General features: G+C 39.3%; 1 protein-coding gene across 1 annotated transcript in view; it reads left to right on the top strand.

Annotated features, from left to right (window-relative positions):
- Positions 1-25,830, top strand: part of TRPM2 (transient receptor potential cation channel subfamily M member 2) — a 272,602-nt gene that overhangs the window by 75,303 nt on the left and 171,469 nt on the right. Inside the window, exon 7 of the mRNA XM_053712880.1 lies at positions 19,609-19,670. Coding sequence (XP_053568855.1) covers positions 19,609-19,670 — 62 coding nt within the window. The remainder of the gene's footprint in view (positions 1-19,608; positions 19,671-25,830) is intronic.

Here is a 25,830-nt window from a genome sequence, read left to right as displayed (position 1 = left end):
ACTTGCTATTGAGGCCACTGATTGCAGGCCCCTTCAGCCCATACTCGTTACTCACTAAACTGCTCCGTTATCCATGGCTGTTGGGGCTCTCCATTTGAAAATCTCCAGTTCCAGTTGATAACCTCTTTGCATTTTCCAGTTGTTCTGGGTTATCCCTGGCTCCAAAAGCACAATCCCAGTTGACTGGCATATGTCCAAAATATTGTGATAGTCCCAGCAATATATTTCCACTTGTCTCTGGAAACCAGTCAAAGTCTTGTGCACTTCTTCAATTGCCAGAGGAGGACAGAGAGTTCCAAGATGTATTTGACAAAGTGCATTGCCTCTTCACCGGTCTTAAGATTGTTCCATAGACCTGCAACCCGGAGCCATTCCTCTGGCCTGGTTTACCCTCTGTCTGTTGCAGAGAATAGTACTATGGAGGATTATGTTACCGATGCCCTATAGCAGGGAATAATCTACAAATCCTGCTCTCCAGCAGGGGCTGAATTCTTTGTGAAGAAGAAGGGTAGCAAGTTAAGACCATGTATTGATTATAGGGGTTTTAATCATCTTACCAATACAAATGCTTACCCTATTCCACTCATCACTGAACTCTTTGACCACCTTAAGGGAGCTACAGTCTTTTCTAAACTCAATCTGAGAGGCGTTTACAATCTCATTAGAATCAAAGAGGGCCACAAATGGAAAACAGCATTTAACAGCTATGTAGTGCTCTTGATGTTTTCCATGAATTTATTAATGATGTCCTACAAGATATGTTGCAACAGTGTGTTGTGGTGTACTTAGACGACATCCTCATACACTCACCCACTCTTGGGGGTCACTGTTCTGATGTTCTATGTGAAAACAACCTGTTTTGCAAACTTGAGAAATGTGAGTTCCATCAAACTCAAGTGACCTTCCTTGGTTATGCAATTTCCGTTGCAGGGTTCTCCATTAATCCAGACAATTTATCTGCAGTTCTGCAGTGGCCTCGCCCAGTTGGTCTTCGGTCTATTCAACGTTTTTTGGGTTTCGCTAATTTCTGTAGGAAGTTTATTAAAAACATATATTCCGGGGGCAGAGCCGGCCGGGGACCAGCATGGCCGCATCTAAGTGAGCTCCGGGAAACTGACCCTCATAGGAGCTTACAATTCACGAATCCGGCAGCAGATGACCCACTCTGGTCCCTGCAGACTGCTGATGTAGGCGGAATTCAGCATATGCAATCTTATCATCATGGCCATAAGTGACTGGGCCTACAACAGGACGTAAGTACTAAGCACAATGGACACATGAGTCTAAATAACGAGTAAATATGAGTAATATGAAAATCCTCAGGCTATATTAATAAAGGCTATCACTAAGGGCTGATATACATATAATAGCAGAAAAACAAAGAGACTATACAACTCCTAAGTTTTATCAAACAGAAGGGACTGATATCACCTACACCAAGGGATACATATATACTGTATATATGTTGTGGAAAGGCCACTGCAAATACGGTCAGGCAACTGTATTTTGTATGAAACTTTTCTTTAATAAAAGTAAAACAGTCTTTTTCTAGAGTCAGGGTATGCTTCCCCTTTAAATGAAAAATGCTTTTCAGCAGCAACAGAAAATACATAACAAAAAGGCCTACTCCTCTTAGGAGACTGACTAACAGTAGTTTCCCTAACTACTATTACTGGCCCCAGCGAAAAACAAACAAGCATTCACAGCTTTTACAAAACAAAACAGTTTTCTCACCAGACCTTTAACTTCCATGCAGACAGGTCCTTTACAGGTCTCCACATGCACCATCCCAGTGCAGCCTGATACTGAGTCTCCTACCTGCATTCTCAGAGCTATAATATAGCCCTGGGCCTAATTAACAAAGAACAGGTGTACTTGCTAACAGAAAAACATTAACCACTTAACAACCGGGATATATTGCTCTTTGCAACCTCTGACTGATATACACATGGTCCTGTACCTTTTCACATATCCCCCTCCCCAGCTTAACACAGGCATGTGAAGCGACTACAGCCGTCAGGGCATATGCCTCCGAAAGGTCATCAACATTTCCATGAAGAAGACCTGCCCTGTGTCTCACCACAAAAGTAAAAGGTTGTAAAGACAAGAACCACCTGGTGATTCTTGAGTTCTTGTCCCTGTTGGTGTGCATCCACTTTAATGGGACATGATCAGTGACAAGGGTAAATCACCTGCCCAATAGATAATAACGGAGCGTTTCCAAAGCCCACTTAATCGCTAAGCACTCATTCTCTATCGTAGTATAGCACTGTTCCCGGGACAACAGTTTCCTGCTCAGATAGAGAACAGGATGCTCCTCATCCTCAACATAATGAGAAAGTATGGTTCCTAAACCAACCCCAGACGCATCTGTCAGGAGGAAAAATTCCTTACTAAAGTCAGGAGCCACAAGGATAGGCTCTCTACAAAGTGCTGCACATAGATCAGCGAAAGATTCTTCAGCTTTGCTGTTCCACCTTACAGTGTCTGGGCTCCTTGCTTTAGTAAGGTCAGAAAGGGCAGCTGCCCTTGTGGCAAAATGGGGAATGAACCTCCGGTAGAAGCCTACCATACTTAGAAAGGCTCTGACTTGCTTTTTCCTCAGTGACCTTGGCCAGTGCTGTATAGCTTCTATCTTGTTAAGGTGGGGTTTACCATTCCTCTACCAACCACATATCCCAAGTATTTAGCCTCAACCAAACCAATAGTACATTTAGAAGGGTTTGCTGTCATCCCCTCCTTTCTAAATGTGTCCAACACTGCCTGCCCTTTTTGGCACAACCAATTGCTTTGAGACTCTTCTATCACTCCTAGCTCGAGCATTTTCTTAACTTCAGCCCTTACAGCTAGTCTTTTTGCTTTAGGAATTCGGTATGGTTTAACCCTAAGGCTCACTCCTGGTTCTGTGATAATGTTATGTGTAATCTCTTGGGTTCTACCAGGTATTGGGGAAAAAACATCCCTATTCCTCTCAACTAAGCTTATAGCTTATTCTGCTTGCTGAGGGGTCAGTTACAGAAACTGATACTGATTGCTCTGGTGTTAGAGAATCTGCCTGTGTGTCCCCCACTGTTACTGTACAGGTTCCCTATCCTACCATGGCTTAAGGAGGTTTACATGAAGCACTGCCTCCTTCTTACGGTGGTCTGGCTGACTAACTCTATAGTTCACTGTGTTTATCTGATCTAAAATTTCATATGGCCCCTGCCAACGTGCCAGAAGCTTACTTTCGGCAGTTGGGACTAGAACCATTACCCGGTCGCCCCTGTTGAACTGTCTTACTTTAGCACTCTGGTCATAGTAGAGTTTTTGGGTACCCTGAGCCTGTTCCAGGTGCTGGCAAACAAGAGGAAAAATTTGAGCCATACGCTCTCGGATTTGTTCCACATGTTGCACCATATTAGTTCCTGGGACACCTTGTTCCTCCCAAGTTTCTTTCAGTATATCCAGAATACCACGGGGGTGCCTCCCATACAGTAACTCAAACGGGGAAAAACCTGTGGAGCTTTGGAGAATCTCTCAGACAGCAAATAATAAGTAGGAAAGCAGTAAGTCCCAATCTCTACCATCCCTGCTAACCATTTTTCTTAACATCCCTTTTAGAGTATGGTTACATCTTTCTACTAGTCCATCGGTTTGGGGATGGTACACTGAAGTTCTTAGGGTATGTATGTTAAACAGCTGGCATAACTTCTTCATAATACGTGAGACAAATGGCGTACCCTGGTCTGTAAGTATTTGCTTTGGTATGCTAACCCAGGGAAAAAACTAAACCAGTTCCTTTGCTATAGTTTTGGCATTTGCCTTACGTAGAGGAATAGCCTCCGGATAACGTGTTGCATAATCAAGTATAACTAAAATGTACAGGTGACCTTGAACAGATTTTTCCAATGGGCCCACTAGGTCGATGCCAATCTTCTCAAACGGCACATCTATTATGGGGAGAGATATGAGTGGGGCCTTTATCTTGGGCTTTGGGGGTGACAATTGGCACTCTGGACAAGAGGCACAAAATCTTTTAATTTCCTTATATACGCCTGGCCAAAAGAATCTTCTGAGAACCCGTTCTTGAGTTTTTTCCACCCCCATGTGTCCCCCTAAGAGATGAGAGTGGGAAAAATAAAGCACCTTCCTGGTATAGGAGGAAGGCACAACTAGTTCAATCTCTTGGCCATTGTCGTAGGTTACCCTGTAAAGGAGATTTTTTTAGGATAAAATAGGGATATGTATCTTTTGTGTGGCCCTCTATGAGTACACCGTTTACCTCCACCACTCTGCTTCTAGCATTCTGTAACAATGAATCACCTGCCTGGTCTCGCCCAAAACTATCACCGGCAGTATCCAATATTCTTGGATCACTTACACCAGCCTCACTATCATGGTCTTTTTCAGGTTCTCTTTGTATAACCTCTACATCCTCTTTGTTATATTGTGTGTCCACACCTTTAGTGGACTGTTTTTTCCCTTCATTTAACAACACTTCGTTTACAGATTTATTAAATCTCAACCTACTCTCTCTGCATTCCCGTCTGGTTTTTCCTCTTTTCGGGTTATCAACATATAAGTCAGGGTGAGTGAAAGGAAAAATCTCATCAATACTAGTACCTTCTTGATAACCCACAGGTTCCTCCTGTTTAGAAGTTATTGGCGACTGTAACAGGGAGCTGAAGTCAAGGAAGTTCCTCCCTATGACTAGGGGATAGGGTAATCGAGGTACTACTAATGCTGAGATCTTTACTAGTCTTCCTTGCACAAAAACCTCTACACTGACAGTTGGATATCGTACAGTGCACCCGTGAATACAAAGCACTGGGGGTGCACCTGCCACCAAAGTCAAGGCACTACCAGAGTCAATTAGTGCCCCTACTTCTTGATTGTTCATAAGCACTGTAACGCTATAGGTATTTGAACTTTCCACCAGTCCAGCTAAACATAATAGTCCACATAAGTTTATAGGATCCTCCACTAGTCCACACTGCATCAGTTCTGCAAGGTTAGGACACCTCGCCCTAACATGTCCTTTTCTGTCACACGCAAAGCAGATTAGAGTATTTCCACCAAAGCAATCCTCTTTAACTGTAGTGTGGTCTCTAGAGTCTGTCCTGTGCAAAGGCACTCCCAATCAAGACTCCGCTTCAGGCTCACCCTTTTGGGGTCTTGACCTCGGAATCAAAGCAAACGTCTTTGCAGGCAGATATCATTCTACTTGATCTACCATGCTATTATAGGTTGCGGGGTTCCCTTGACTGACCCATTCATATAGACCATGGGGAAGCTCTCTCAAAAATCTGTCTAGCACCAAGGTCTCCACGATTTGTGCAGGACTTTGACTCTCTGGTTTGAGCCATTTCTGGGCCAGATGAATTAGATCGAACATCTGTGACCTGGGAGCCTTTCCTTCATTAAATCACCATTTATAGAAGCGTTGAGCTATTACAGTCACTGTCATCCCCAACCAGAATTTCAGCCATTCATTTTTGGTAATCTGCAGCAGCCTCCTATTCCAGGTCGTAATAAGCTTTTTGTGCTTCTCCAAGGAGGAAAGAAGCAATTATACCGGCCCACTGCTCTGGAGGCCAAGCTTCACGGTTGGCCATTCATTCAAACGCGAACAGGTAGGTCTCCACATCATCATTTGGAGTCATTTTCTGCAGCTGCTTGCTTGCATCCTGCTTACCCCTCCAGCTTGTGCAGGTACCCTTTGGGTACTAAGGCGTTCCAGGATCTCTTTCTGTGTTTCACTTAAAGCTAAAATTTGTCTAGCTAGGAGCCTGTTGGTTTCCTGTTGGGCTGCTACAGAAGCTGCAGCTTGCCTGTTAGTCTCCTGCTGAATCAAAGTAGCCTGTAGCAGGGCCTTTACAATATCCTCCATTTTTTTGTGTGTGTGGGTTCCGTACCTTTAAGGCTCGTGTGTCACTTAAACCAGTACGACACCAATCCCACTGCTTCCACCATTTGTGGAAAGGCCACTGCAAATACGGTCAGGCAACTGTATTTCGTATGAAACTTTTCTTTTTCAGAGTCAGGGTATACTTCCCCTTTAAATGAAAAATGCTTTTCAGCAGCAATAGAAAATACAAAACTAAAAGGCCTACTCCTGTTAGGAGACTGACTAACAGTAGTTTCCCTAACTACTATTACTGGTCCAGCTATTCTGGCCCCAGTGAAAAACAAACAAACATTCACAGCTTTTACAAAACAAAACAGTTTTCTCACCAGACCTTTAACTTGCATGCAGACAGGTCCTTTACAGGTCTCCACGTGCACCATCCCAGTGCAGCCTGATACTGAGACCCCTACCTGTTTTCTCAGAGCTATAATATAGCCCTGTGTCTAATTAACAAGGAGCAGGTGTACTTGCTAACATAAAAACATTAACCACTTAACAACCGGGATAGATTGTTCTTTGTAACCTCTGACTGATATACACATGGTCCTGTACCCTGTCACAATATATATATATACCAGTCTTCCCTTTCTCAAGATTAAACAAAAAGAAAAAGAAAAACTATTGGATTGGTAGTGTTAACGCAGTTATTGAATTGCATTAAAATCTTAACTTAAATCGTTCTCTTATACACATCAACTGCATACAAAAGGAGATTCTGAGACCTACAGCATATTACTTAATTGCTATCAAATATATCATTTGCATAAATGGCGACCAGACAACAACAAAAAATGGACAAAAATACAAAACCCACTACCATCGCAAGCTCCAAAATTAGCTCCTACTCTAAGAGCGTGAAACCTACTATCATTCGCCCGCCATTTTCTCCAGATTCAGAATGAAAATGACCAACCACTAACAAGAGCTGACCTGAGAGCTCTGCCCTCAAAAGAAGATTTTACATCTTTTATGTCACAAGTTAGTCAGTCAAGGATGAATTGGCTGATGTTGAGAAAGATATCACAGATCTAGGGTTTTTCAACTGGAAGAACATGCTGAAGAAATTTCGGAATCCTCAAACTAACAGCAATGCAAATGCAGCAGCAAACCAATGAGACCATACAATTACAAGCACAGGTGAAGGATTTGGACAATAGAGGAAGCCGCCAGAACTTGCAGATCAGAGGCATTCCTGAGACCATATCTACCACTGAGGTCTCTCTATATGTTCAAAACCTATTCCGCTTTTTACTAGATATAGAAGCTGAATCTAACATTAGATAGGGTATATAGAGCCCTGATGCCAAAACCGCCAACAACAGCACCACTGAGAGACTTAATTCTCAGATTCCATTATTTCCAAGATAAGGAAAAAATCCTGGCGGCAGCGAGGAAAAAATCACTAATACAGAAAGATGACCACACTATACAAATATATGCAGATCTCAGCCCTCTTACGCTATCAAAATGTAAAGAAGTGGGTTATTTGACAACACATCTCAGAGGACTTAATATTTCATACCGCTGGGGCTTCCCCTTTTCATTAAAAGTCCTAAAGGATAACAAATAAGCCATATTCCGAGATATACAGGATCTTACAACATTTTGCTCTCAATATTCCATGCCCAAAATTACCTCAACAAGAAGAGAGGCTTTTTGACTCACAGATTCCAAAATTTACCCCATGCAGTTTTCAACGTCAAAATTGGACCAAGGTTTCTAAGAACCACAAACCCTCAGCACCAGCTCAACAACCTGTTGATACACACAGCAAATTGCCACCTTGAAGGACTTTTTTTTTCTCTCAATGCTGACGGATTAACTTCATGTACATTAGAATGTACTCAGATGCCTCTATAATGGCTAGGCCCATCACACAATATTTCAGAGAACACTGATCAACATAGTATTTTTGGTATTATAAAAGTTTTTTTTAGATTTTTCTACCTCACCTTATTCTAATGATCCCTTAATCAATGAAAACTGATATTCCTATCAATCTCCATTCTGCGGAACGCAAGTTCTGTGTTTAAGTTATTAACATATTTACCCTTCCCTGAGCCTTTTTAACTTAATACTTCTAAACCCCAGGAACAGTAGCAGAATAGTCTGCTACAATCCCTCTATAAGTTATTCCTATGACCCCTAGTGGGCCGGACTTTTTGTTAATGTTTCCCCGTTGGAACACTATTGTCATAGTTTTGTTTGAAATGTTCAATGTTTGCTCTTGTCTAATTGTTTTTCTGTTTAAAATAGCCTACATGTTAACTATGAAGAACACTCTGTACCGTGCAGACTTGATTGTACCATCCCCCTTCATCTTCTATTCTTTGGTTCCTGAGGTGGAGAGCTCCAGGTATGCGTATCCAGATCCGCTCCATGGTATAAACTTAACATCACTCAGATACATTAGCTACCAATTACACATCCAATCACCAGTAGACCATTACACATAATCACACAGACAACAAAGGGGCTCAACTCCCCGACCAAGAGGTCCATAGCTTTGAAATGGTTGGCAAATGGGAAAAGCTCAGTAGTCTTCATACAGGAAACAAATGGCTAGATTACGAGTCTTGCGTTAGCCTTAAAAAGCAGCGTTAAGAGGTCCTAATGCTGCTTTTTAACGCCCGCTGGTATTACGAGTCTTGCAGGTACAGGTGTACCGCTCACTTTTTTGGCCAGACTCGGAAATACCGCAAATCCACCTACGTCAATTGCGTATACTCTTTATTTCAATGGGACTTGCATAGCGCCGGTATTACGAGTCTGACCAAAAGTGAGCGGTAGACCCTCTCCTGTCAAGACTGGTACCGCATTTTAAAGTCAGTAGTTAAGAGTTTTATGGTACAACGCCGTAGCATAAAACTCTTAACTAAAGTGCTAAAAAGTACACTAACACCCATAAACTACCTATTAACCCCTAAACTGAGGCCCCCCACATCGCAAACACTAAAATAAATATTTTAACCCCTAATCTGCCGAACTGAACATCACCGCCACTATAATAAATATATTAACCCCTAAACCGCTGCACTCCCGCATCGCAAACACTAGTTAAATATTATTAACCCCTAATCTGCCGTCCCTAACATCGCTGGCACCTACCTACATTTATTAACCCCTAATCTGCCACCCCCAAAGTCGCCGCCACTATATTAAATGTATTTGCCCCTAAACCTAAGTCTAACCCTAACACCCCCTAACTTAAATATAATTACAATAAATCTAAATAAAATTACTACAATTAACTAAATTATTCCTATTTAAAACGAAATACTTACCTATAAAATAAACCCTAAACTATCTACAATATAACTAATAGTTACATTGTAGCTATCTTAGGGTTTATTTTTATTTTACAGGCAACTTTGTATTTATTTTAACTAGGTACAGTAGTTATTAATAACTACCTAGTTAAAATAAAGACAAAAGTACCTGTAAAATAAAACCTAACCTAAGCTACACCAACACCTAACACTACTCTATAATTAAATAAATTAACTAAATTAAATACAATTAATAACAATTAAATAAAATTATCTAAAGTACGAAAAAAACCAAACACTACATTACATAAAGTAATAAAATTATTACAAGATTTCTAAACTAATTACACCTACTCTAATCCCCCTAACAAAATAAAAAAGCCCCCCAAAATAAAAAAAGCCCTACCCTACACTAAATTATAAATAGCCCTTAAAAGGGCCTTTTGTGGGGCATTGCCCCAAAGTAATCAGCTCTTTTACCTGTAAAAAAAAAGTACAAATATCCCCCCAACATTAAAATCCACCACCCACCCAATCCCCCCTTAAAAATAACTAACACTAACCCCTTGAAGATCACCCTACCGTGAGATGTCTTCACCCAACCGGGCAGAAGTGGTCCTCCAGATGGGCAGAAGTCTTCATCCAACCAGGCAGAAGTGGTCCTCCAGATGGGCAGAAGTCTTCATCCAGGCGGCATCTTCTATCTTCATCCATCCGGCGCATAGCAGGTCCATCTTCAAGACATCCGACGCAGAGCATCCTTTTCATCCAGAGTCTTCTTACTAAATGACGGTACCTTTAAGTGACGTCATCCAAGATGGTTCCCTTCAATTCCGATTGCCTGATAGAATGCTATCAGCCAATCGGAATTAAGGTAGAAAAAATCCTATTGGCTGATGCAATCAGCCAATAGGATGGAAGTTCAATCCTATTGGCTGATCCAATCAGCCAATAGGATTGAGCAGGCATTCTATTGGCTGATCCAATCAGCCAATAGAATGCGAGCTCAATCCTATTGGCTGATTGTATCAGCCAATAGGAATTTTTCTACCTTAATTCCGATTGGCTGATAGAATTCTATCAGCCAATCAGAATTGAACGGACGCCATCTTGGATGATGTCACTTAAAGGTACTGTCATTTAGTAAGAAGACTCCGGATTAAGAGGATGCTCCGCGTCGGATGTCTTGAAGATGGACCCGCTCCTCACCTGATGGATGAAGATAGAAGATGCCGTCTGGATGAAGACTTCTGCCGTCTGGAGGACCACTTCTGCCCGGTTGGATGAAGACTTCTTCCTGTCTGGAGGACCACTTCTGCCCGGTTGGGTGAAGACGTCTCACGGTTGGGTGATCTTCAAGGGGTCAGTGTTAGGTTTTTTTAAGGGGGGATTGGGTGGGTTTTAGAGTAGGGTTGGTTGTGTGGGTGGTGAGTTTTAATGTTGGGGGGGTATTTGTACTTTTTTTTACAGGTAAAAGAGCTGATTACTTTGGGGCAATGCCCCGCAAAAGGCCCTTTTAAGGGCTATTTGTAATTTAGTGTAGGGTAGGGCTTTTTTATTTTGGGGGGCTTTTTATTTTGTTAGGGGGATTAGAGTAGGTGTAATTAGTTTAAAAATCTTGTAATTATTTTATTATTTTCTGTAATTTAGTGGTTTTTTTTCGTATTTTAGATAATTTTATTTAATTGTAATTTATTGTATTTAATTTAGTTAATTTATTTAATTATAGAGTAGTGTTAGTGTAACAGGTTAGGTTTTATTTTACAGGTACTTTTGTCTTTATTTTAACTAGGTAGTTATTAAATATTTAATAACTATTTAATAACTATTATACCTAGTTAAAATAAATACAAAGTTGCCTTTAAAATAAAAATAAACCCTAAGCTAGATACAATGTAACTATTAGGTATATATTGTAGCTAGCTTAGGGTTTATTTTATAGGTAAGTATTTAGTTTTAAATAGGAATTATTTAGGTAATTGTAGTAATTTTATTTAGATTTATTGTAATTATATTTTAGTTAGGGGGGGTTAGTGTTAGACTTAGGTTTTTGGGTTAGTAAATTTATTATAGTGGTGGCGATGTTGTGGGTGGCAGATTAGGGGTTAATAAATGTAGTTAGGTTGCGGCGACATTGGGGGTGGCAGATTAAGGGTTAATAAATATAATGTAGGGTTCGGCCATGTTGGGGGCAGCAGATTAGGGGTTCATAAATATAATGTAGGTGGCGGCGGTGTTCGGAGTGGCAGATTAGGGGTTAATAATATAATGCAGGGGTCGGCGATGTCTGGGACGGCAGATTAGGGGTTAATAAGTGTAAGATTAGGGGTGTTTAGACTCTGGGTTCATGTTAGGGTGTTAGGTGTTGACATAAAATGTATTTCCCCATAGGAATCAATGGGGTTGCGTTAGTAGCTTTACGCTGCTTTTTTGCATGTTAGTTTTTTTTCAGCCAGCTCTCCCCCATTGATTTCTATGGGGAAATCGTGCACGAGCACGTTTAGCCAGCTCACCGCTAACGTAAGCAGCGCTGGTATTGAGGTGAGATGTGGAGCAAAATTTTGCTCTTCGCTCACTTTTTTGTATTTAACATCGGGTTTGTAAAAACCCGTAATACCAGCGCTGTCTGTAAGTGAGAGGTGAGCATAAACTGCTCGTTAGCACCACACAGCTTCTAACACAAAACTCGTAATCTAGGTGAAATTTTCTTAGATCTGATGAACCTACATTTTCCTCTAGGGATTTCCCTATAAGTTTCCTCATCTCTAGTGACAAAAAAAGAATGGAGTTGGAATCCTTCTCCACCAATCTATACCCTTTCAATTATTGAATACCATCACAAAAGTGGAAATACTATTCAATAGGCCCATCACTATGGTTAATGTTTATGCTCCTAACTAGAATAGGGCAACCTTCTTTAAGTGTTTATATCTCTAGTATTGGAAAATTGTAAAGGGACCTTAAAAATGTAAGTGGACCTTAATGCCACCATGGACCCTACATTAGACTCCTCATCTCTGAATCCAAGGTGTGCATCCCGTCCCTCTAATTCTGTATACAATTGTTTTAAGCATTTAGGATTAATAGACGTGTGGAGGATTCAACACCCCAGAAAACAGAATTATACATTTTATTCACATCCTTGGTCCAGTACGGATTCTGACATAACACCGACTGCATGGGCGGATCACTCCATGTCCACTATCGTGTTAAATTGGCCAGACACCCCTGTAAGTCCTTTCATCTAGAAGTTAGAAAACTTCTTGCTTTATCACCTTACACACTCTGACCAACTCTATCACAAAATACTTCTAATTCTGTAAAAATACTGAAATCATCACCTATCACAGTGTGGCAATCTCACAAAACTGTGCTTAGAAGTGAATGCATTAAGCAGAAAGCCTACCTTAACAAAATACATAACTCTAGAGTTAATATGCTAACCACCCGCTTATGCCATTTAGAATTAAACCACAAAAACTCACCAAAAGACATTAGACTTTTAAACACACTCACATCGGTCTGGAGGGAACTCAACTCTATCCTCCTTAAAGAAGCACAAAGTACAGCAATAAAACTTAGGAAAACCTTATTTTACGAAGGCAATATAATAGGACCCCTATTGGCAAGAGCCTTAAGAGAAAATTGACTCTTTCTCACATACACAGACTTAAAAACAGGACTACTCTTATATATTTATATACACGATAGCAATGGCATAGCCAATCATTTTAGTGACTTTTACAAACAACTGTATAACTTAAAGACTCAAAACACCCCAGAATGCGAGGATGAACTTCAAAAATACTTTGAAGCAGCAGGCTTAAATAAATTAACACTAACACAGGCTAAGGAAATAGACAAACCAATATTCCTAACAGAAATTGAGACAGCACTATCAAAACTCCAACCAGGTTAAAGTCCTGGCCCAGATGGTTACTACAAAACTTTGAGAGACCTCTTGGCCCCCACCTTTTAAATGTATTTAAATCAATAGATGATAAGTCCAAATTCTCAGTAGATATGCTTTCGGCACACATATTGGTGATACCTAAACCCAACAAATCACTGGGTGACCCTAGTAGCTACAGACCTATCTCATTGCTGAATATGGATATCAAAATATTAAGTCAAATACTGTCAACCCGTATCAACACAGTTCTTAATGATATTATTCATACAGATCAAGTGGGCTTTGTCCTTTGTCGGGAAGCTTGGAATAATACGCTCAGAGCACAAACACTATCAGCATATGCCAGATACCATAACATCAAATCAGTTATAGTCACAACTGATGCTGAGAAAGCAAATTGGCAGTTTCTTACAGCTACATTATATTCCTTTGGCTTTGGACCAAAAATAGTTAATTCTTAGTCTTTACTCCCAACCAAGCGCTAGAGTCAAAGCCAATGGCATGTTATCTAAACCATTCCCGATACAGAATGGCACTCGGCAGGGTTGTCCACTATCCCCCATTTTATTCATACTGATGATGGAGGTCTTAGCCTCTCCCATTCATTTAAACAAATATATCAGAGGTATCACACTCTGGCCCAATGATTTTAAAATACCTATGTACGCTGACAATGCCTTGTTTTCCGTCACCTTCCCTACAGTATCAACACCGGCAACCATGCTGGAATTAGATACATTTTGCCAATTTTCCAATTTAAAGGTAAATAAATCAAAATCTGAAATGATGAGCATTTTTCCCTCTCTAACTGAATTCAACGAATTATCTTCCATATGCCCATTACACCTACAACCTGAATCTATCAAATATCTACGGATTAATCTCTCTCCCATCCCAAATTTACTTTTCAAGAAAATTTGCACTACATTATTACATAATACATATAAAGACCTTACAAATTGGATGACTAAACTCCTCTCTTGGTGGGGCTGCATCCAATCAGTGAAAATACTGTCCCCAGAATTTTTTGTTTTACAAGCCCTACCCATTCACTTACCTAATTGGTACCTAAAGTGTTTACACGGTCACATAAAATCCTTTGTTTGGGGTAGATGTAGACCCAGAACACATAGAAACACATAGAAACACTCTCTATAGACCCTTAGTTCAGGGGGAGCTTAGGCCTACCAAAAATCAAAGAATATTATCATGCAGTGACTCTTCAGAGAGTGCTAGATTTGCATGGGGCAGGTGCAAACGATGCTTGGGTATCCATTGATTCTAACATCCTTAAAGTTCCACAAGTACATGCCCTATGCTGGGTGCCCAGCAGCTTGAGACCGCCACAATGACAACATCTTGAAACACGCAAACATCTGCTCAGAAACTGGGACACAATAGCAAATGCAAAACTCCACATAACATCGAGTAGATCACCACTTTTTACAATAGCGCTTAACACAGAAATGGTGGGAGGACTGGATAGTGGTTTTAGGTGATTGAAGGTGTGGGACTATACTATTCTTCTTTGCAGAGGGAGGGAAACTGTTAGATATAACATAAACTGGAGCACTTAGCAGACGGAAGGTTTTCCGGGTGGTGAAAACATGCGCAATTACATCATTTTAGACACATATTACCTCATAGAGGGAATTTTTTACGACCCCTTACACCATTCGAAAATGTATGTAACAAAGGCATTGTAATTCAAAATCCGTTATCTCTATCCCGTAAGTTGCTAATAGAACACTAAAAAACACAATTACTGCCCTATACAGCTAGATGTACTATTGACATTGGAGCACAGTTGGAACAGGTGGATTGGGACATCATTTTTGGATTTACCCAAAAATCTTCCACATCCCCGCAAATCCTGGAAATGAACTATAAAATGATATTACGGTGGTACCTCACCCCGACTAAACTTAACACTATTTACCCCGTATCCTCTCGTAACTGTTGGAGAGGATGCGGTGAGCACGGCGGCCTAATACACATGTGGTGGCATTTTTCCAAGATAAGCCCCCTATGGGATCTAGTGGAATCTCACCTTCAATCTATATTGGGGGAAAACTTTAAATTATCCCCAAATACTGCACTGTTAAATGACCTACCCAAATCCCACTGCAAAATTAAAACTCTACTTCTCCAGATTGGACTTAATGGTGCCAGATCATTGATTGCCCTATCATGGAAAATGCCAGATTCTCCCGCAGAGTCCATGTGGCTGGATAGGGTAACAGAGCTTATGGGTTTGGAAGAATATGGCTACCTCAAACTAAACAGATAAGCATTCTTTCTAGATGCCAAGTTTTACTGGGAAGAGTTTCTTCAAACCCTAACCAATAAACCACATACACCAGCACTCTCACACCAAAACCAGAGCACCATTCCCTTGGAAGCAGCGGGAGCTCCTGCCTCAGGAAAAGATATACCCTCCTCTCCTCCCCCAATCCTATCTTAACTCACCTTTTTTTTCCTTCTTTTACCCATTCCCCTTTATAACCCCCTTTTTACTCCTCCATTGTACATTATCTGATTATTTTATTGATTATTCTGTTCATTGATACACATATGTGAGAGATTTGTCACGCAGATAACCCTCTAAAGAAATAGAGGATTCAAGGACTTCCAAATGGTCATAACCGTATTCTAATGGTCTCCCATATTTGCATATATGGACAGTTTGGAGAAGACATTTAATAGGCTACAAATTTTGACATGAGCTCATATTAATTGTATTTTCTTTATTATTGTTATTTTTTACATTATTGAACACCAATGGAATTACACACTGTATTGCTATTTTCAAAAGATATGGAATTGTCCATTGTATAAAAATAATAAATTAAAAAAAAAACTTTTCTTCCTTGGTCAAACCTACCACGGACATGACCCGTAAGGAGAGTGATCCACTCCATTGGTCACCTAGTGAAATTAAGGCCTTTGAGAGTTTTACAACTGCCTTTGCTGCTGCCCTGGTTCTGGCTGATGAGACAGGAGTAGGCGCCCTCTTGTCTCAACATCTTACATCTGAGGGGTCTTTGCACCGGTGCGGTTTCTTTTCTAAGAAATTATCCCCAGCGGAATGCAATTATGAGATTGGCGACAGGGAATTACTGGCCATCATTTTGGCACTCAAGGAATAGAGGCACCTTCTCAAGGGTACTAGTGTACCATTGCTCATCCTCACTGATCAGAAGAATTTGACTTACCTATCCAAAGCTAAACGTTTGTCGCCCAACAGGCCAGCTTGGTGCTATTTTTGTCTCGGTTTAATTATGTGGTCTCCTACCTGCCTGGTAGTAAGAATGTTAGGGCTGATGCCCTCTCTCGACAATTTTCACTTCTGTCCAAGGAGGAGTCTGTACCCACTTTTCAGTTATAACTCCTGACCATATTTTTGGCCACCATATATACCAATTTGACTTCTCCCTTGGGGGAGTAGATCCTGGCTGCACAAACCAATTCCCCTCCAGAGAAACCTAGTGGCAAGTGCTTTGTACCTGAGAATCTTCGCACCAAACTTTTGCACACTTAACACTATCCTAAAGCTGCAGGTCACTTGACAATTCTGGTGGCCAGGTTTCCCCTCTGTTGTTGCTACATATGTTGAATCCTGCTCAGTTTGTGTGCAGAATAAGACCCCTCAATGTCTTCCTGTGGGTCTTCTTCAACCTATTGCTAATGGTGAGCGCCCTTGGACACATCTATCCATGGACTTCATTGTCGGCCTTCCTGTTTCCAATGGCAATACTGTTATCCTGATGGTTGGAGACCGTTTTTCCAAAATGTCACATTGCATTCCCTTGAAGAAGCTACCTAACACTCAGGAGCTTGCTTAAATTTTTGCCAGGGAGGTCTTCTGTTTACATATGTAACTCAAGAGATAGTCTCTGACTGGGGTATCCAGTTTGTCTCCAGATTTTGGCACTCCTTTTGTGCCCAAATGGGGATCCAGCTTTTCTTCTCCTCAGCCTATCAATCCAATGGGGCTGTGAAACTATCTAACCAAGCTTTGGAACAGTTCCTCCATTGCTATGTCTCAGATCACCACAATAACTGGTCTGACCTGTTACCTTGGGCAGAGTTTGCTCGTAATAGTGCTATCAATGATTCCTCCCAGATGTCCCCGTTCATGGCAAACTATGGGTTTCAGCCATCCTTGTTTCCTGATTTGTTCATGTCTCAGGGAATTCCAGCTTTGAAGGAGCATCTCCTGCAACTCTGTTCCACTTGGGTGAAGATTCAGGATTGCCTTCATCGGTCTATGTAGCACAAACAATTCCAGGCGGACCATAGGACCAGGTTGGGGAGAGTGTTTGACTGTTCTCCTGCAACTTGAACCTTCATTTGCTTTTCAATAAACTGGCTCCACGTAATGTTGGGCCTTTTCCATTACTCCAACGGGTCAATCGGGTTGCCCACGCTCCTGACCTTCCTTCTGCAATGTGCATCTCCAATGTTTTTTATGTCTCCCTCTTGAAACCATTAGTTTGTAATTGGTTTACCTCTGTGTTGCCTCGTCCCCGCCCTATCTCTGTTGACAACCATGAAGAATAAGAAGTCAGAAACAGTATTGACTCTTGTATGTCCATCAGTTGCGTACAGTATTTGGTTCATTGGAGGGGTTATGGTTTTGAGGAGTGTTCATTTATTCCCTCCTCTGATGTTCATGCTCCCACCCTCCTACATGCCTTCCATGCCCATTTTCCCTAATAAGCCTTTTGTCCTTCCGCAGGGGAGGGGTCGTTGAGGGGAGGGTACTGTGAGGGTTTCTCCCTGACTTTTATTGTTATTTGCTGCCATATTAGACTCAACTATCTTATCCAGTTGCTTGTAGCAGAGTGTGTAACTGTGCTCACTACTCCAGGCTCCCTCTTAGGTCCAAAATGGAGAACATCATCAGAGAGAGACAGGTTCCAGTCCCAGAATTATTATGTCATCATTCCCTTTTTAAGTGCCTCAGTTCGGTCTGCCTTTGCCCTTGCATTGTCTCAAACTTCTCTGTGAGTTCCAGTGTTCCTGACTCTGTGCATAACCTTGTTTGACATCCCTTAGGGTTCTTGATCCCTGGCTTGTTAATGACTCTGCTGATCTTTGTGTTCCTGATCCGACTCGTCTGACTACACACACTGACTTTGACTCCTGGCTTGTTGTTTGGCTTTGGACTCTTTATTATTATTTTTTATTATTTAATAAAGGTGTGATTATTTTAGCATGCCACGTCTCTGTCTGATTCCTGGTCCCCTGACAATGAGGAAGTAAGTCAATCTAAAGATAGGGGATTCAGTTGATGTTATGTACTTGGATTTTGCAAAGGCTTTTGATACAGTGTCACATGAGAGATTATTGTACACAATTAAGGGACCGGGAATATCTGAAAATGTTAGCTCATTGATAAATTACTGGATAAAATACAGGGAGCAACAAGTATAAGTAAATGGATCATACTCAGATTGGAATCAGTTAATCAGTGGAGTTCTTCAGGGATCAGTAGTTGGCCCTGTTCTTTTTAATATTTTTATTAATGAGTTGGAGAAAGGATTAAATAGCAACATCTCTATTTTTGCAGATGATACAAAATTGTGTAAGGTCATTAGATCAGTTCAGATAAAAATTGCTTTGCAAAGGTATTTACAAAAATTAGAAAATGGGCTGGTAAATGGAAAATCAGATTTAATACTGCAAAATATTAGGTTCTACATTTTGGAAGTAAAAATAAAAAAAATCAACCTAATATTTACATGGGACTAGACTTAGCAAAACAAAAGAGGAAAAGGATTTGGGTTTACTTATAGATATGAAGCTAAAAATGAGTACACAATGCAGGGCAGTGGCTTCTAAGACTAATAAGATACTAGCATGTAAAGACCTCGTCTTAAGTATGGAGTGCAGTTCTGGCAACCAATCTTAAAAAAAAAAACATTGCAGAGTTAGAAAGATTTCAGAGAAGGGACGCAAAGCTAATAAGGGGAATGACCTATTTAAACTATGAGGAGAGCTGAGTCAAACTGGGTCTGTTTTCTCTAGAAAAAGGGCACTTGAGAGGTGATAAGATTACTTTATATAAATATATTCAAGGCCCATATACAGAGTTGGCAGGAGCTCTGTTTATTCCAAGGAAATTGTTTGTGACAAGAGGTCACAATTTAAATCTGGAGGAAAGGAGATTTAATCTCCAACAACGTGAATGTTTTTTCACTGTAAGAGCAATGAAATTGTGGCACTCATTGCCCAAGGAGGTAGTGAATGCCAACCCCTTAGATACATTTTAAAAATGGCTTAGATACATTTCTGCTAAGAACAGAATTCAGGGACACGATTGCTTGTGTTAAATGGGTCACCTTTTTAATGGGATTAAGTTAAGCTAAATCAAGTAGGATCTGTATAGGTTGAACCCCGATGGAGTTCTGTTTTCTTTCAATCTCATCTACTATGTTACTATATACTATGAATATGTAAAAAGTTAATTTCCCTTTAAGAAGTAGCCTAGAATTGTTATTTATAACCATCTTTGTTATATTGAATGCTAGGTGTTGCCATCAAAATTCCCATTGTGTGTGTGGTACTGGAGGGAGGACCTGGAACACTTGATGTAAGTTGAATTGCTAAATAAAATAGATAAAAAAGTATAATAATAATTAGACTTTTATCTCTGCAATAACTACATTATTTCAAACATGTTTTTTTTTCTCACTTAAAAAGGAATTAATTTCTGCTTAAAAAATTGTCTAGAATAGCCTTTCATCTCCAAAACATATCTGATAAATACTTGCTTCTGCCATCTCTATACATGTCTTATTTGTTTTATAATTTCAGTTTTTAAAAATAATATATATTATACTATCAGAACATAGAACAGATAGGTTCAGCTTGATATGTGGTTGCAATGTGCAAAGAGCATAAGAACATTAGATAGGCCAATGTGCACATTTTCTAACATTTTCTTGAAATCATTTTGTGAAACAAAATGTAGACTTTTCAAGTTTTAGTGACCAAATAAACATGGTTTATTTAAAGGTGAATATTTTGTTTAAAGGTACTGGAACATAAAAACACGAAGGCGCTCCTATGGCACAGTATATCAAGTACTGATATCTCACACCAGATCCCAATGACTAACAAGTAGTGCAGACTAAGCAGGCTGAGTGAATCAGACCTCCCCAGCTAGCTCCCTCCGGTGTTCGGCTTTTCTGGTCCAGAAACAGGATACTGGTAGAACTTGCATAAACAAACTCAAAGCACAAGTTTATAGGTAAATCACCCAAAGATGACAGGGGTGATTTATTACAAATAGAAACACATACAGGTTAAAAAAACACTGCTGCAATGCGTTTCACAGTGCTAGCGGCACAGTTTCATTAGGCAGTATTACATAAGTGTATCAAACAATACAATATATATGTATCAAAAACACACCTCTTATTTTCATATGATGCATATCTCATCAATTATCCAATAAGATTAAAATACATTCAGAATATACGCCTAGCCTGTCAGAGATATTCATGACGTGCTTTTACATTTGGGTGCAAAAAAACCCAATACTTTGGCGGTGAGTGATGTTGTCTGGACTATCTCATATATGGTGCTCCATAGGATAATATTTCATTTGTATTGTGCACTAGAAACTATGAATGTATCTGACAGGATAGGAGGTAATTCTGTACCTTCAAGCATTTTCATGAAGAAGAGCTGAACCAGGCATATTTGTTGGAGACTATCTGCGGTAGCCGAGAAGAGTTGCCTTTGTATATTGGAACATCCATATGGGACTTTTTTCTTGGTGAATATGTTGTTTAACTCTTTCGCATGCTTTCCTTAGCTATACACCAAGAATACACTTTATTTAGCTGAAAGAACATCAGCCAGGCAGAAACAAAAAACTGTGTACAAAACCAGTGAACATCAAACCAAATCGGTTAATGCAGTTGAGGGAGTGGAGTACATTAAAAACATCCAAATAGAGTTCTGAAATTTTGAATACAATAACCAACAATAGAAACTTTGAAACTAACAGTAAGAAAAAATGTTTCATTGTATAAACCATCTGATGTGTTGAATTGATAGAAATAGATAGATTGAAAAATAATAGATATTTATCTCCTTTAAAATAATGTATATGAATGTGGACTTGTTTATTTTTATTTTTTATATGTAATGTATCCAATATATTTTTAACTTAATAACTAATGTTAGTTTTCTTATTTCTGATATTTTAGCGCTAGAATATAAAGTATCTGCTGTATCAGTTTGAGTAATAGTGTTTGTTTGGCTAAGGTGCCCACTTAGAATAGAGGTTTAGGAACATAAGCAACTAATGTGAATGCTATTTTTCCAGTTAGAAATCTTATATTCAATGCATTATTAATTATATCCATTCAATCATCTTTCTGTAAACTGATATAAGAATTATTCTATATTATCTGTATTATTTCTTTTTATTATAAGTACTACTATTGGCTATTAGTGTGCAAAACAAGGTATTCCAAAACACAGAACATTATTTATCCACAAAAAATATTATTAAAGTATGAAAACATTCATAAACAGGATTTAATTTAGTATATCAGACTTTATTATTATTGACTCCATTGCATCCGGCTAAAATTGTGAAAACAGTTGCAATCGTCCATTAAGATTTTATTTTTATCACAAAAACAGATAACATTTTAGTAAACATAGGATGTATACACAATTATGTCTTTGCTATACAGATTAATAATTTGTATTGTTTATATTTTATGAAGAACATTTTTAGATTTCTTGAAATCCATCATTATCTTGTACAGATCAATGGGGCATTTTTAAAATATAGCCCCTGTAGTTGGATTTAAGTGCTTCATTATTTTAAATAACTCTTTCTGGCAGTCAAAAAAATGTATAGGAAACTGTTTCCCTTCTGTGGGCCTAATAATCTAAAGCTCTCTCCTCTGACCAGATGATCTAAGAAGTCTCATCAATACTGCGACGTCCCTCAAAAAAATGTAGGAAGGCAAATTTTACCTTGTGAGGTGTTTATCCTGCTATGCAGGATTCTAGATGTGGAGAGATGTTTACATTACATTATAATGTTTAAAAAAAGCCTCCAAAGATTTTGTGTAAATTCTCTCCATGTTGGCATATTTTAATCATCAGGCCCTTTATACATTTACACAGAGGGAACTACTTAAATAAGGTTATAACTCTTTTCAAGTTTATGTTTGTACTAGTTGGTAAGCCTGCCCAGAGGGCAGTCTATATGTTGTAAATACAAAAAATAGAACTACAGAAAAAAATAAACACATTATCCATAATAAAAAAAATTAAACCTAATCCCTATGAAAATAAAAAAGCCCCCCCAAAATAAAAACACCCCCTAATCTAATGCTACACTACCAATAGCCTTTAAAGGGTTTTTCTGTAGGGCATTGCCCTAAGTTAAAGAGCTCTTTTACATTAAAAATAAACAAAGTTCCCCCTAACAGTAAAACCCCCCACATACCAACCCCCCCAAAAAAAACCTAACACTAAAAAAACCTAAACTACCCATTTCCCTGAAAAGGGCATTTGTATGGCCATTGCCCTTAAAAGTGCATTTAGCTTGTTTTCACTGCCCTTAAAAGGGCATTTAGCTCTTTTAATAAAGCCCAAAATAACCCTAAGTTAAAAAATAAAAAAACGGCGGAGAAGGTCTTCTTCCAGACGGGTCAATCATCTTAATCCACAGCAAAGGCGGCGCAGAGGGGAGGTCCGGAGCAGTCTTCCCAGATGTGGCAATCCTCGGCGGTGGTCCTCGGCTGCGGCAGTCCTCTAATCTGCCCCTAATCTGCCGAAATCGCCGCCACTATACTAAAGTTATTAACCCCTATTCCCCTGCACCCCAACATTGCCCACACTATAATAAATCTATTAACCCATATTTTGCAACTAAATAAAGCTATTAACCCCTAAAACTCTGGCCTCCCACATCACTAGCATTAAATAAATTTATTAACCCCTAAACTGCCAGCCCCCCACATTGCAACAACCTAAATTAAACAATATTAGCCCCTAAACCTAACCCTAATGTAACCCTAAACCTAACACACCCTAACTTTAACATAATTAAAATAGAGCTAAATTAAATTTACAATTATTAACTAAATAATACCTAATAACCCAATAACCAAAAAACATTGCACAAAATAACAAACAAATGATCAACCCATTTCAGTAGCTCTCATCCTGATGGCTGATTTGAACAGCCAATAGGATTTCAGTAGCTCTCATCCTATTGGTTGATTTGAAAGGGACGCCATCTTGAATCGCGTACCTTGCATTCAAGATTCAGTGTACGGTGGTGACCATATGAAGAGGATGTTCCGTGCCGGATGTCTTCAGGATGGACCCGCTTTGCCGGGATGAAAATAGAAGACACCGCCGGGATGAAGATAGAAGATGCCGTCTGGATGAAGATGGAGTCGCCTGGATGAAGATGGGGTTGCCTGCTGCCTGGATGAAGATCCTCCAAGCGGGACTTACAACAACTTTAAGTGGATCTTCGGGGTTAGTGTTAGGATTTTTTAAACTTTTTTGGGTGTTTTTTTTTTTTAGTTTAGGGTTTGGGCTTCTCGTAAAAGAGCTAAATGCCCTTTCCAGGGCAAAGCAAAAGAGCTAAATGCCTTTTTAAGGGCAATGCCCATAAAAATTCCCTTTTCAGGGCAATGGGTAGCTTAGGTTTTTGTTAGGGTTAGGTTTTTTATTTTGGGGGGTTGGTTGGGTGGTGGGTTTTACTGTTGGGGGTGGTCTTTGTATTTTTTTTTACAGGTGAAAAAGATGTTTAACTTAGGGCAATTTGTAGGATAGGGTTTTTTTATGGGTGGTCTTTTTTATTTTAATAGGGCTATTAGATTAGGTGTAATTCTTTTTTATTTTTGATAATTTCGTTTGTTATTTTTCATAATTTAGTGTTTGTTATTTTTTGTAATTTTTATAGTAGTGTTAGGATTTTTTATATGTGTATTTTAGTTTAATTTAATTGGTAGTTAGTCTAATTTTGGTTTAATAGTTATATTAGTTTAATTGTTAGTTTAAACTTAGTTTTTTTTAATTTTACAGGTAACTTTTAATTTAATTTGAGATAGGGAAATTGTAATTTTAATCTAAAGATAGGGGGACGTTATTTGGTTTAGGGGTTAATAGTTTCATTTAGTATATTTCGTTGTGGGTTGTTGCGGTTTAGGGGTTAATAGGTTTATTATAGTGGCGGCGGTGTAGGGCGGATGGCATATTAGGGGTTAATAATATTTAAATAGTGTTTGCAATGCGGGAGAGTGGCGGTTTAGGGGTTATTAACTTTATTATAGTGGTGACGATGTCGGTGAGTGGCAGAATAGGGGTTAACAAATGTTATTAGTGGTGGCGATGTCGAGAGCGGCAGGTTAGGGGTTAATAAGTTTATTATAGTGTTTGCGATGCGGGAGGGCCTCGGTTTAGGGGTTAATAGGTAGTTTATGGGTGTTAGTGTACTTTTTAACACTTTAGTTATGAGTTTTATGTAACAGTTTTGTGGCGTAAAACTCATAACTACTGCTCTCAAATGGCGTTATGGATCTTGTCATTATAGGGTTGTTTTTTTTGTGATGCTCCATTTGCCTTTGCTTTTTCTTTTACCACCTTGCCATTTTTGGAACCCACCTGGATGCAGCTTCGCACATTCTGTTGGCTGCCTTGCGCTGCTAACATTCCTTTGAGGATGCGTGTGCAACTGCCGACGGCGACGGACATTACAAACACAATTATAGTATAGATACTCAGACTTCACTACATACCTGTAGCTATATAAGAAAATACATTACAGAGAACATATTATGCAAACTGAGAAAGTAATACTTGCTGCCTTATACTACAGCACCTAGCTCAAACCTAGATGTTTAGGTGCAGTGGTACTCATAATGTGACTATATTGCAGATGTCCTGACAGGCATAATTAGTAGTATTATATTTTCTGTGTCTTTCTCACCTAATTCCTTGATTCCAATAATGGGCCAGATTACAAGTGGAGCGCAAATGTTTGTGCGTGAGCGATAAGAGGTTTATTGCAGTTGTTTGTGTGTGCCAGATTTTCCGCTGGTATTACAAGTTGAAAATAAACGCAATTGATTAAACTAGAATGATTACCACGTCCTCAAAGCTCTGGTTAACTGTTAAATTTAAAAAGTTACAAAAAACACATTACAAATACATTACAAAGTACAGTTACAAAAGTTATAAGTTATAAGTTCAGTCAAGTAGAGGAAAACATGTAAAAGCATATTTTTTACAATATTCATATTTCATAAAGTGTTTAACTGTGTTTGTACAGTAAATATTTGGCATTCCAATGTTCTGCACATAGCAGAATATGTTATTTGTATTTTTAATAGATATTACTATATATATCTGTATATATCTATTCCTATGTATAATCATGTATGTGTGTTTGTGTGTATATATAAATAGAACATATTCTTCTATGTGAATGTCATTGGAAGGTGAAATATTCATATTTTCATGTTGGGTTAGTGCACATGAGAATATGCAATTGGGTTTACGCAAGAGGTGTTTAATCCACACTCGTCATATTCTAAGTTCGTCTTTCTGCGCTCTTTAGATTATTGCGCAAGCGAAAATTTTACTTTCAACTCATAATACGAGCACAACCTGACGAGATCAAAAAGCCGAACTCCTAGCGCAGTTAACGTTCAAGTGGGAGCGTCAATTAGCTCTCCACTAGTAATCTGGCCCTATATTTC

This window comes from Bombina bombina, chromosome 1 (assembly GCF_027579735.1).
Source record: "Bombina bombina isolate aBomBom1 chromosome 1, aBomBom1.pri, whole genome shotgun sequence".
NCBI classification, from domain to species: Eukaryota; Metazoa; Chordata; class Amphibia; order Anura; family Bombinatoridae; genus Bombina; species Bombina bombina.
The sequence above is the reverse complement of the archived record's forward strand: the minus strand, read 5'-3'. Positions and strand labels throughout refer to the sequence as shown.